This window comes from Alternaria hordeiaustralica, assembly GCF_023758085.1.
Source record: "Alternaria hordeiaustralica strain BMP 2776 chromosome Unknown scaffold_49, whole genome shotgun sequence".
NCBI lineage: Eukaryota > Fungi > Ascomycota > Dothideomycetes > Pleosporales > Pleosporaceae > Alternaria > Alternaria hordeiaustralica.
The window spans coordinates 80,377-93,187 of NW_026056821.1; the positions used below are offsets into that span (position 1 = coordinate 80,377).

The following is a 12,811-nucleotide window of genomic DNA, read 5'->3' on the forward strand; positions in this document are numbered from 1 at the left end:
CATGAGAAGCTGAAAAGAAGGTGCAACAAGGTCATGTGCGCTCGTCTGGTCCGACTGTACTCCGCATATAAACCCTACCTTCCGGTGGCTCTCAAAGTATCCTTCCTTTATCAGTACTCTAGATTCGAGTTATTCAAAAACGCGACGGACTCTTCCATGGAGATCAAAAAGGAATTCAAACAACCTCATGTGGCGTGTCCGGCCGTCTCCGTGAGGCTTGCTTCAAAAACTTGTCTTTCAACATCCCCATGATAATGGATATGTCTGTTTTGTGCCGACATCCTGGCTTCAAACATCTTGAAAAGCTTAGTCATTTCCTATATGAAGACCGAAACGCCTTCTGGAGTCCGACATGCGGTGTGTCTGCGCGCCTCCGCTCGATCCGTGTATAAAAGACCATCAATCCGAGGACTATTGACGCCTCCTTCCTTCACCAACAAACCAGCTTCCAATTTTCCAAAAACTCACGACATTCCCGTGAATGGAGATCAAGACTACGTCAATCCACCCTGATGTGGCGTTTCCGGCTGCCCCCGTATAGCCCGCGTTCAAAATCTACCTCTCAAGGTTTCGAGCCTTGCAAGTATGTTCCTGCTGTACATATACTCTGGCATCTTATAGCTCGAAAGATAACGACACATTTTTCATGAAGATTGAAAGAGTACCAAGATGCGTACATGCGGTTCGCTTGCCGGTCTCTGTGCGACTCGCAACTCAATCCTACCTTCTAGCTGGCCTTGAAGCATCACTTCTACATCAATCTTATGGCTTCCGGTGGTCCAAAATACGTGCTTGTCCTGAGCATGGAGAACGAAAGACAACATCGACTGCTATATGCGGTGCGCCTGCCGGTCTCCAGTCGGGCGACGTGTAAAACCCGCCATCTGATGGATCAAGTTCCATTCATCTTGCAAAGCGTCCCAAAATTTGCTTTTCCAGTAAGGTCCAGGCATGTATTGATGGAAGTAAAAGTCGCTGAGTACAATTCCATGTGTTGGGCGCTGGTGAGCCTCCGTTCCAGCCGCATATAAAACCAAGGTTGCACGATTGTGCTCTTATTGTTCGACCAGAACTTTGCGGGTTTTACTCTTCCAAAACTACAAGAGTTCTTGGGATGGGAATTCGAAAAACGCGAAAGTCAAACAGGTGGTGTGAGCTTATCGGTCTCCCCGTTGTGCGACAGCAAGAACCAGAGTGAAACAACTCATGGAGAAAGGGCGCATGAATATGACTATTTGCACAGGTGTTTGGAAGTTTCGAAAAAGACACTGCGCTGATATATGACTGCGGAGAAAGGCACAGAGAACATCACCCAGATCTAATGTCCTTTTGGAGGTTTGGTAACGCATACTGGCTTTATGAGTCGTTCAGTATACCACCTCGCGGGATTTATATACTGTCCGGGTGGCGATCGCGCTAGTTTTGCGTGCATAAAAACATATCCGTGGGTTATGGAATCTAACTCCCTACACTTATCCAAAGACTTTCTTTTTCGAAGGCTTACATCGACCAGTTGATGATCTTCCGAAAAATCTGTTTGACCATGTCATGGTCCTGCTTCGTCTGTGGGTGCAAGGGAATAGCAGACTAGGACGTCTTCAAAATGGCACCAAAATACTGGCTTGGAGGTTCGATGGGTTCAGTCGTCCGTGGAAGTTGATCTAAATCGAAAGGAACGTCGCCGATGTGTCGGTTGCTGGCTTCCGTTCAAACATTGCCGCCAGTTCTCGAATCTTGAGCGTCGCTCTGGACGTGCATATATCAATCAGCATTCTACAAGCTTCTTACCTCTTTACTTCTGTACTCATGGGATCCTGTCATTGCAATCAAAAGCCGTTGCGGGACGACTTCATGGAAGACTGAAGCGTGTGGAAGCGGCAAGATGTACCGAAGGGCCTGGCGAAAGATATGTTCTCATTGGATACTCCGCGGACACGAAACCCTCGATACGAGTCGTCGCGATGCATATAAGTCGGGAATACCTGGAGAGTGAAATGACGAGGAAGAGAAGTGGAACTAGCGTCACACGTGGCGACGTTTTGAGGCAACCTTTTGACACATGGTCTAGCGCAAAGACGTCACTTAGAGTTTCCATGTCACCGTTCGGTCGCTCCCTTCCAAGGTTTGAATTCGCCGTTTCGGCAGTTCCTGTGAAAACCACGATCGATCAGCTGTTGCGCTTACGTTGCTGCTCGCTCCCGCGGGGTCACCCTAGATATGATCTGGCGGGGTAAGGCTCAACGATCAGGCACACATCGCATTCCGCTTGAACATCGCACTCACCTACTGCCACCTCGGTCAACATCCAGCCGACATCTCGGTCAAGATGCCATCCTGAAGTCGAAGCTTTCGGAGCTTAGCCTGCCACGTCCGGCATAGCTCTGCGCTAGAGCCGTTCCTCGGATCAGCGGGACCCGCTAACGATCACCCGTACCATACTGCGAGTAGGAAGATCGGCCCAGGTTTCGGCACACCAACGCACGACGACTACACCTCTTCTGTCAGTGTCCGCTACCTGCATTGTAGCTCTCTCGACGAACTGTTCGCGCCGCTGTTGCACTTGACTATCCCGCGCTAGGCTGATTACTCACTTGCTTTTTCGATAATTTCCGACCTCACTTCCACATCCTCACCATCCGTTTGTGGTACTTCCACCGACGCTGCACCTCCCCTTGTTCAATTGCCGTGCCGAGGCTCGATGCCGATCGACGGCAAGGTACAATAATTGGGGGCTCTCCTTGCGGCAGGCTCCAAACCACAAACAGCAGGCAGGTGTACCGAACGTGGTAAGGCCAACAATGGAACCGCCGGGGTCTGATGATGACTTGAAGGTGGCTCGTGGAGTAATTGTTGTTGTTGTCGCCATCTTAGAGTGTGTAGATAGAGATAGGGGAAGAAGGAACAACGCACAGGTGCGAAGTTTTTATACTCCTATCTTATCTAGGCATTAGCTGCAGCACATAACTATAGTATACTTTAGTTGTTAAGTTGAGATTTTTCTAAATTCCTATAGTTGAGAAACACTAAAGCCAAGGCTTACTCGGACACGTGATAAGGCCAACAATCCGCGGACCCGCATGAGCGATTCAGGACCTGCGCCTAGAGACTGTGAGGCGCGCCGGGTGGTCCAGTGTCCACCATGGTGCAGTCGCTACCCCGAGGCACGATGCATGCGCTTTGCCATGTCATTGGAGGTTTTGAGACTCAACCCCCACTTCCTGGCTGTTTCGAGTAGACGGCATAGGATGGAATGTTCCATGCCGCCTCAGCCACTATCAAGGCTGAGGAGTTTCGAAAGATCTCGCCGCGCCACTTTTCGCCATCGGTATCCTGGAAGCAAAGATACATATGACATACATGTTTTACACAATGGCGTCGATGCATGAACAGAGACACCGAATACCCGTCACGACACCTCACCCGCAATCCCCGTTCCTGGTCATGAAGTCATCCGAATCGAGAAGGTAAAGACGATCTCTACCCACTCCAGACGGTGACAGCCGTTAGGCCATGTGTCGATCGAGGCGCCTACGTGATAGACGGCCACGATTATGACTTAGTGCTCCGAAGCGGATGCAGGTTCCGTCCTATTCGGTGTAGAGGTGCAGACTGGGGATCGGCGAGTGAAACGCGCTAAGAATGTCTGCCGAGGTGAGGTGGGATCTATGGATAGTAGAGGGTGCTTTTTCCTATTACACACGGGTTGTCTATGGGGGGAAGGGTGGATATATAAGGCAGAGAAGATCCGCTGTAATATCGATACCACCCTGACGATAAGATCATCAGCTCTGCTTCTCTCACTGTCATATCTCATACATTCATTCACATACCCATACCCATCTTCACACACCAATCATGCGTTTCTCCACCATCCTCCCCGCAGCCTCGCTGCTCGCTCTCTCCACCACTGCCCCCGTCGACAACCTCTCCACCCGCGCCGCATGCTCCTCCTACACCATCATCAACACCCGCGGCACCGGCGAGATCCAAGGCGAATCCTCCGGCTTCCGCACCATGAACCGCAACATCCAGTCCGCAGTCTCAGGCGGCAAGATCTACAACACCGTCTACGCTGCCGGCTTCAGCCAGAACAGCGCTGCCGGCACCGCAGACATCGTCAACAAAGTCCAGTCTACACTACGCACGAACCCGGATGAGTGCTTTATCCTCGAGGGATACAGTCAAGGTGCTCAGGCGACGGTGAATGCGATGTCTCAGCTCACTGGCGCGAATTTTGATGCTGTTAAGGGTGTTTTCCTCATTGGTGACCCGGCGCATAAGTCGGGATTGTCATGCAACGTCGACAATAACGGTGGTACCACTACCAAGAACGTCAATGGTTTGTCTGCGGCGCTGAGCAGGGGCATTCCGAGTAACTGGCAAGGCAAGACGCTGGATGTGTGCATCTTTGTAAGTTCCCTACTTTTCTCATTCACCTTTGGCTTCAAGCGCTTTTGCTAATTGTTGGATGATAGGGCGATGGTGTATGCGATACTACACACGGTCAAGGTATCAACGCTCAGCATCTTCAGTACCCCAGGGACACTCCCACGCAGAACTTGGGTACCCAGTTTGTCACTAAGCAGCTCGGTGGAAGTGCTTAGACGACTTCTAGCCTATGGCTACGCGCGCATTACATCTCGGCTTTGTTTTGTTCCGTTATGTGAGGGGTTGGTACGGGTATGACTTTCATGTATATATATCTATGAGAATGAATTGGTAACAGAAGCGGTTTACGAATTGTTAGCGTGAGTATGACTATGCCAGATATCCATCTCCCATGGGAGTATCAGTGTTGCTCAGACTGATCTTTACCACCCACTCCCAACATACAGTACAAACAAGCACTCTTGCCGGTTAAACTTCGCCTGACAGCAGTAAGCACTAGCAACTACCGTACACTACATCCACGTTGACCCCCGGCCCACCTACTCTCACGATCGCGAGGAATAGACTTTGGTTCTTTCGGCCCTACAAACAATGAGAACCAAGGGTATACATGGTAAACTTGGTATCAGGCCACCTAGATCACCATTACGACACTTGATTCGGATGGAGACAGCTAGAACACCACTAGAAGCACGACACCGGGCACTAGTACCGTCGATGAGAGAAACGTAGGGCTGAAGAAGGGGTTATGCATGTTTGTTTGGATGGAGAAGTCGGACAATATCGGCAGATGGGTTGTTTGTATGCTCTTCCGACTCCTGAAACACACACGAGATACACGATGACTGAATCCGCCCATTCAAATAACGGAAGGGATGAGAAAGACGTTGTATACTCTTCGTAAAGCTCTCTCGGTACGGACAGCCTACTGAACCCTGAATACGGGATATTCATCCCCGACCTCCAGCGGAATCTTGTTGTAATACACCTGACTCGCCTCCCCCTCTGGCTCCAATAGCGTAAACGCATACCCAGCGTTCTTCTGCTTAGTGTCAACGTAGAAGCCGCCAGCGGGTATAGTAACAGCGCGCTGCGTCGCATTCGTCGTGACTGTTGTACCCGCAATGCCCTCGAATTTGGTTTCAGCGAGCTCAGCCTTTGTTACTACAAGCGCTTCGACAGTACCGACAAAGTCTTCCTCCAGGACGTCGACGGTGACACCGAGGATACGGAGACGCTCGGCTACGTCTGCCCACGCGCGCGAGAAGACGTAGGCTTTTGGTCGGGGGCGGGAGAGGGTGACGATGGAAGGATCACTGTTTCGGGAACGGACTGGGACGTTGACGAGTGAGCCGGTTGATGCGTCGATGAAGGGGACTGTCTTGTTGGTGGTGCGCTGCTCGTAAGTCACGACGATGTCGTCTTTGCTCTCGATGAACGCTTTGCGTCCGGCTTCGATGGTGTTGTATATGTCGTCAAACTCATCCACTGCTTTATTAAGGATAGTCTCCAGAACGATAACATGCGAAGCTACGCGTCGCTGGAAGTGCTGATCCGCAATAGCAATACCACGCGTCTCGACAAGGAAAGTCAGGGCTTGGTAATTACCAGCACCCTTATGATTTGCCGCAGCAAGCGCATCAGGCTCTTCTATCGTTATCGTGCCATTTGCGACACTCGTGGTGAAGTACGGGAAGATCCTGAGTTCTTTGCTCCCGGCAACTGAGAAAATGTCGTCGACGAATTCCTGGTTCAACGCTCGGATGCTAGGATTGACGTTCTGGTTCTTGTTGGCGGACACTAAGAGATCCTGTGCGCGGATATACTTTTCGGCTACCAAGTTGCCGCCTGTATACTCGTGGTCATCGATGAAGATGTGTGGATCGAACTCAGACTGCAGCTTTCGAATAGCTCGTGTCTGCTGTCGCTCGAGCACTGCATGATCGCGGTTGGGATCGTAGTTGGAAGCCAGTTGTCGCTGTAGATATTCGACGCCGTCAACGTTGTAGCGTGGGAGAATCACAAGGTCAATCTTTTCTAGGATCTTCGCGCTCCACTGGGAGTCTTGCGCAAACTTTCCGAGCAGTGCAAGCACGCCCTCATCTCCTGCGGGCTCGTTTCCATGCTGGCCTCCTTGGATCCAGACGCGAAGTTTCTTACTGCTGTTCTTGCCATTTGTCAATGTAACGTACGGTATCGCGCGATCTTCCTCGGATCTTAGGTCGCTATTGTAGGTGATCCATCCGATTCGCTGGGTGAGGCCTTTCACGAAGGTTTCTACTGAAGATTAGCAATCTCAACGATGCAGGTATTGTGGCCGTCGGAATTTACCCAGATCACGCTGTGGAGTTGGTCCGGAGGTGCCGTTCGCAAACGTCGCTGGTACGTTCTCCGGATTTATGAAAGCCGGTGACAATAATTGAATGCCATCGACGTTGGGAAAGTTGGCCGCCACTTGTGGTGAATCGACAATTACCGGTCGTATGTTGCTGGCATATCGATCCGCGATGGTCGTAGTGGCGTAGAGTGGAAGTACAGCTAAGACTGTCTTGTACGAGGTCCTCATGATGATCGATGCCTTAAAAGTTGAGGTCCTTCGGAGGTCGAAGCTAAGGACTTAGCAGATGGTTTGAGAGGTGCTGCGAGGTACATCTCTCGCTGAGGATGAGGCATTGCATGTTTATACGTCAATTTTTGAGTAGTCGTGATGTGTATGCATAAGCACGTTATCAGGCATGGATTGGAGGCGGATGTCTGCATCCATGGAGAACTCGCAGCCATCTTAACGTCGTTTCAGCTGCTAAGGTCTTGGTAGTACATCGAGCTTCCTTTTGTGGGATAAACTCAACGTGACGTGAGTGGGGACGAACGGCAGTCCAGAGAGCGGAGAGGAAGCACGCCTACCGCCTTCCTCCGCTCCCGAGCTGTTGGGGCTTGGCAGATGGCGTCACGCAGATCTATCGGCGTCAACCCCACGATTCGACTATGCCAAACATTGCCGCCATCTCATCTGTAGATTCTCTAGCTCCAAAGGTCGAATTGATTTATCCTTTTGAACACCACCATCAATTAATCCACCTAGTGTCAAACCTCAGTCCACGTCAAGCGGCGGTGTCCCCAAAACATTAACAAACTTCCCACTTCTCTCTACCTCCATAACCCACTGCCTCCAAGGCTTAAACACAATCCAGCGATTCATCTCATTCGTCGCTTTCCTCTCTTCTCCATTCAGATATCTCACATTCCCGCCCTGAGCCCCCGCCAACAACAGCGCCTTCGTCTGCACCCTCGCATTACTCGTCGCGTAATACGCAAAATCCGTGACCTGCTCTATCCCGTCGCCAACTGTTACGAAGCCATGTCTATACATTAGAAAAAACCGTCAGCAGATGAATCACCATACATTCATCGCCTAGGAGACAACTTACCCGCGCATCAAAACCGTCGTATGCAAAGGACTCATAACCCTCGTCCCATTCCTCCCAAACATCCCCGCCAGTCCCCTCCCCAACCTCACACTATCAACAAGCATATCCCTCGGCTCCCCCTCCTCATACACATCCCGAATATCAAAGTTCGGTACTTCCCCGCCCAGAAACCCAGCCATATGGTACACAGGTCGCATCCCTCGCATTCCCTTTCCACCTCCATCTCCATCTCCATCCCCATCTCCATTGCCAGCAGAATCTAAAACAGTATACGGAAGCACATCCTCACAATGACTATGCACAACCGCATTAACATCTGGATACCTCTTCATAATCTCACTGTGGATATAGCGTTCCGCATAGCCACCCGAAGTACCAGGAAGAGGTGAACCGTCGGCGATGTGGTATTCGCCGATATCAGCGGGGGAGGAGACGGTCGCGGGCCCGATTTGCAAAGCGATGAAGAAAGTGGTGTTTGTGTTTGGGTTGCGGACGCTGATGTGGCCGAAGGGGTCGAGGACGGCGTGGTGGGAGAGGATGTGGTTGGAGGTTATGAGGGTGGAGAGGAGGGCTGTTGTGTTCTTCATTGTGTATGGTACTGATAGAATATTAGATGAAGGTTGAGGGTAAGTAAGGTGGCTATGAGAAGGAGGCATTGGATGAAACGACGTGATCAGCACAGGGTTGTCGGCAGTTATATTCAGATCTTTGGGCGGACATACGTCAAGCGCGTCAGCATCATCGTACAGCGAGGATCTCCGGATCATGTACCGTAGCGCGATCTTAGTGGCAGCCTATGATTGACCGTGTGTATGGCTACCAAGACGTGATTACCGTACATGCGCCACGATTTGAGAGCTTACTTTTGCTACACAATTGTACTATTACAAAGATGTATTTGCTTGGAGATACAACATTATTCTACACGGCTACGAAATTCATAATTAGATGCATACATAGAGATGCATCCGATGGTGAGAAGTGGTATATAGCGAAGCACGCAAGATCGTGCTGGAGTTGGGCGGTAACATCCGTTCCCAGACGGGGTAAAATGTTCTGCTGACATTGAAGGGTCAAAACGTAATGGTCGATGTTGTGAAGCACCATTGTCGGGACGGCAAGCTCCATCCGATGGGCTGCGAATAAGCTTCATCATCGACCGCCATTCATGGCGCCCTGATTGAACTCGCTTGTTCCATGGCCAGTGTTATTCGAGAAATCCGGAAGTACACCGTTCATGCTGATGCCATCCTCGTATCCCGAGAAGCCACCAGTCATATCCGCCCAATCCCATTCCAGTGTCATTGGCATCTTCCATAGATCCTGTGGAACGTTGTTCAGCGTCTGATCGAACTGGCCCATGCCGGCCATGGCGTTGATGTTTGCGTTTACGCCGTTTATGTCACCGCCTGTTGTCATTGGTAGGCTTTGTGATTGCTGAAGCATTTGTGCAGTGATTCCCGGTGAGCCGTATTGGCTCATTTGGATATTAGGTTGTAATGAGTCGTGCGTAAAGTTTGGCGAGAAGGGGAATGGCTGAACAGGTTAGCTTTGGTATAGTACAATAGTGGTGTAGCTTACCTCGTTGAACCCATGGAAGTCTGGATTGAAGATCATACCCTCTTGGGCGGGTGGATTTTGTGGGGTCGTAACTTGCTGAGGTGGGGATTGTGGGTTACGACCTGTCGAAAGAAGCTCAGCCGCAGTTGCTTCGATCTGAGCATCCTGTTCGCTGTCACCCTGTTTCCTCTTCCGCCGCGATGCGTGTTCGCGATCTGCCTTCTCAAGCACGATAGTAGCAATGCGCTCAAACTCAGCGCAAACCGTGCACATGCGCTTAACACTGCCACTACCTTGGTCGTCGTTCAGCATGTTCAGGAAGTTGACGACCAGCTTCATCAGCTTGAGATCTGATCGTGATCGTGTGTCTTGTGGATTTTGTAAAATGTTGGCGAAAAGCGTGACCAGAGCGGTGACAGGGAAGTAGATGACCAGCCAGACACATGATAAATCGCCCTTGGGTATGTACTTCAAGAGATGTATCGAAGCTCGGGCGGCTTGCACACATAATTGAGCGGACATGAAGACTCTGGGGTTCAGAGGGCGCGCGTTGAGACCCTGTATCGCAAAGTTGGACAGTCGACTGGTCCAGTATCCGTGGTGTACGCTCATGCGGTGAATAGTGGTTAAGCAGTTGTAGTATCCGAGATGTAGTACTGCGACTTGGAGGATGAGTGGGGTGTGCGATGCCTTGATGTCGTGCTCTGGTCGGAACTCCAGTGGTATGTCGTCTTTCCAGGCTTCCAACTCTTTGTCGAGTTCGCCAATAGTATTGAGTAGCTCGCCATCGGTCTGCTTGGATGCCTTTACGGAATAGAGGCCCTTGTAGACTTTGCTTTGGATCACAGAGAAGGTGCACATGAGACGGAACAGGTTCATGGTACCCTTTCCATCAGCGAGCGGGATGTTGCCGATATTGTCCGGTGGGGTCTCGCTCGGTAGCTCGACGTTCATGTCGTCGTCGTCTTGTACAGGTGGTCTGCCAGATCGTAGACAAATGCTTGTGGGGGTTAGTCTGTGTATACTGGTGCAGTGATATAAGACTCACTCTTTGTCCAGCATGTAGGCTATCCAGAAAACACGTCTTCGTTGCTCGACCTCGGCGGCGTTGAGACTGAAGTTGGCACCCTTCTTATGGAGGCCAATGCTATGTGCAAGTCGCATGGCGGTGGCAACGAAGAAGTAGGTAGGCTGTGGGTTTGGCGTTCCTAGGAGGAAGAGACCCTGAAGACGTTAGATGAGACAATATTTCAAGTCCGTTATTACATACCACTCCCAACAAAGCCTGAACACTGAGAAGATCGGTGTTGCGCATGGTGAGCTCGACCATCACACTCATCGCATTCTTCAGGTATTGCCACGCCTTTTCGTCTTCTTCTGCTGGGACCAGATTGCTCATGACGCGCAATCGATGTGCGAAAGCTAGAGCGACGTTCAAACTGGCCCACCAACCGGATCCTTCGTATGGGTCTTTCGAGTAGTGCTTGTCTACCAGATGCATAAAGGTTGGTTCGTGGAACAGTGGGAACATGCAGTTAAAGTTCTCGAAGTAGTCCTTGAGTAAAGACAGAGCCTCATGCTTGGGCGGTAGTTGTTTGTAGACGCGGCGCTTGAAGATGTCCTGGAAGACGTCGGGCCGCCATTGGATCCACTTGTTGTCCTCGACGGCGGCTGTGGAGATCATGTCGCGGAAGGAGTTGTCGCCGGTCTTTTCGTTGACCCATTGTATGCCTTTGGGCGAGAAGATGGAGAAACCGGAAGATGAACCTGGGATTATTAGCGGTGAAGACGAGGATTATGGACGACATACCGATATATCTGGTCTCTCCGCAGTTGTTTGTCACCAGGGAACACATCATCTCAGCGAGCGCATCTTCTTCCTTGTCTTTGTCCTTGGTGGTGTCCATCTCTTCCTGGGGCTCTGGTGAGGCGGTGCCGCTCCTCGGACTGGGGAGAGCTGGCTGGGCCGGTGTGCCATTGGCGGTCGAGTGGCCTGTTGTGGGCGGCGCCATGGAGGCTCGTCGGTCGTCGATGCTATTCCGGGGTGTAGCGGATCGGCCGGCTCGTGCCTCCAGCCGCCGCTCGAGAGTGGCCAGGTCGGTGCTGCCATCGTCGTCTTCGGGGAGGACGCCAGAGAGGCGCATCAGCGACTCCATGCGCGCCAGGCGGTTCTCCAGACCCTCGATGTACTTGGCGCTGTGCACGGTCAGTATGCCATGTGCGCAGCACCACGGTCGCACCTACCCCTTTGGCGGTTGTCGCTTCTTCTCGACCTGGGTGAAGATGCACTCGGTCTTGTAGTTCTGGCAGTGGGTGCACGAGGGCATCTTGCCGTCGCACTTGATCTTCTTCTTCCGGCACATGTCGCACGCCTGCATCCTGTCAGCATGCCGTCGTCACCCTCAAGTCCGCGCGCTGTACCCGTGCGATGCGCCGCCGCTTGGGGTCGCTGTCGTTGTGGTCGTCGTCGTCGAGGTTGAACATGTTGCCCGGCGGCATCTGCGACGGGTCGTAGGTGCCGCTGCCGAACAGACGCGGCGGCGGAGGGTTCATCATGGGCGGGCCGGTGGCATAGAAGCCGTTGGGAGGGGGGTTCATGGTGTCCACGGGTATTAGGAGGCGCTATGTCGTCAGTCGTGAGGTCGTCGGGCAGTTGGGCCCTCGCGAGTATCCGGGGCTTGGTGGTGTTTTGTGAGGGCGGAGGGGTGTCGTGCTGGGGGTCTGGAGGTCTAGTGCTGAGCAGGGTGAAACGCTGCCGAGGATCGCATCTACAGGGCCCTGGGGGTGGGTGTCGCAGACTCGCCGAGTGTCGAATCGTGGCCGACGGTGAACGGGTGAGGCAGAAAGCTTGTTTGGCCTGTTGCAGATGCGCAACGCCCGCTAAAAACGGCAACACGAGGATGGCGGTAAGGGTGATTAGTCGACGGGCAGCAGCTGAGACGACACCTGAGGCAGCTCTTCTCCGCGTCTACTGTCAATAACTACGGCCAGCCTAGAGAGCCGCGTCGTCCGTAGTTCGCGCGTCCAGCCCGCCTTAGTCAGACACGAGTTACGTTAGCTGGGCTGAAAACGGGCTAGCAGACATGACGTTGCGATATTGCTTCTCCCACGCGTTTGGCAGGTGAAGAACTTTATACGCCTAGCAACTTTACTAGACAACTCATTTCCTTGACCCTTGAAGACCACTCTAGAGCATACCACTCTGTAAGCCTAGAATTGCTCATTCTGCAGCCTAGACCTCCCAACTCCAGGGCTCGTAAGCGCCTACAAGAATAGTACGTCAGCATTCCTGGTCCCTTCCGCTTACAACGCTCGCGTACCTGTCGCTTGCCGGGATGCGCTATGGGCACACCGCTACCAAGAGACACATGCCGAGCGGCAGCCACACGACAACGTCGTCCACCCTGCTGCGCCACCACTCCCGTCGCATCCTC

General features: G+C 52.1%; 3 protein-coding genes across 3 annotated transcripts; 1 reads left to right on the top strand and 2 right to left on the bottom strand.

The window, feature by feature from the left end:
• Positions 1-3,855: 3,855 nt before the first annotated feature.
• J4E84_010906 (uncharacterized protein) lies at positions 3,856-4,604 on the top strand (the record flags this gene model as incomplete). The annotated part of the gene is made up of 2 exons (XM_049393461.1): positions 3,856-4,410; positions 4,557-4,604. 2 exons carry the CDS (start codon positions 3,856-3,858, stop codon positions 4,602-4,604), a joined length of 603 nt encoding a protein of 200 aa, XP_049238830.1.
• Positions 4,605-5,314: 710 nt separating this feature from the next.
• Positions 5,315-6,955, bottom strand: J4E84_010907 (uncharacterized protein; the record flags this gene model as incomplete). Its single annotated transcript, XM_049393462.1, has 2 exons — positions 5,315-6,666; positions 6,721-6,955. 2 exons carry the CDS (start codon positions 6,953-6,955, stop codon positions 5,315-5,317), a joined length of 1,587 nt encoding a protein of 528 aa, XP_049238831.1.
• Positions 6,956-8,969: 2,014 nt separating this feature from the next.
• On the bottom strand, positions 8,970-11,975 carry J4E84_010908 (uncharacterized protein; the record flags this gene model as incomplete). The annotated part of the gene is made up of 7 exons (XM_049393463.1): positions 8,970-9,353; positions 9,399-10,377; positions 10,426-10,601; positions 10,648-11,144; positions 11,188-11,573; positions 11,622-11,749; positions 11,799-11,975. The coding sequence occupies 7 exons, from the start codon at positions 11,973-11,975 to the stop codon at positions 8,970-8,972; spliced, it is 2,727 nt and encodes a 908-aa protein (XP_049238832.1).
• Between the last annotated feature and the right edge of the window lie 836 nt (positions 11,976-12,811).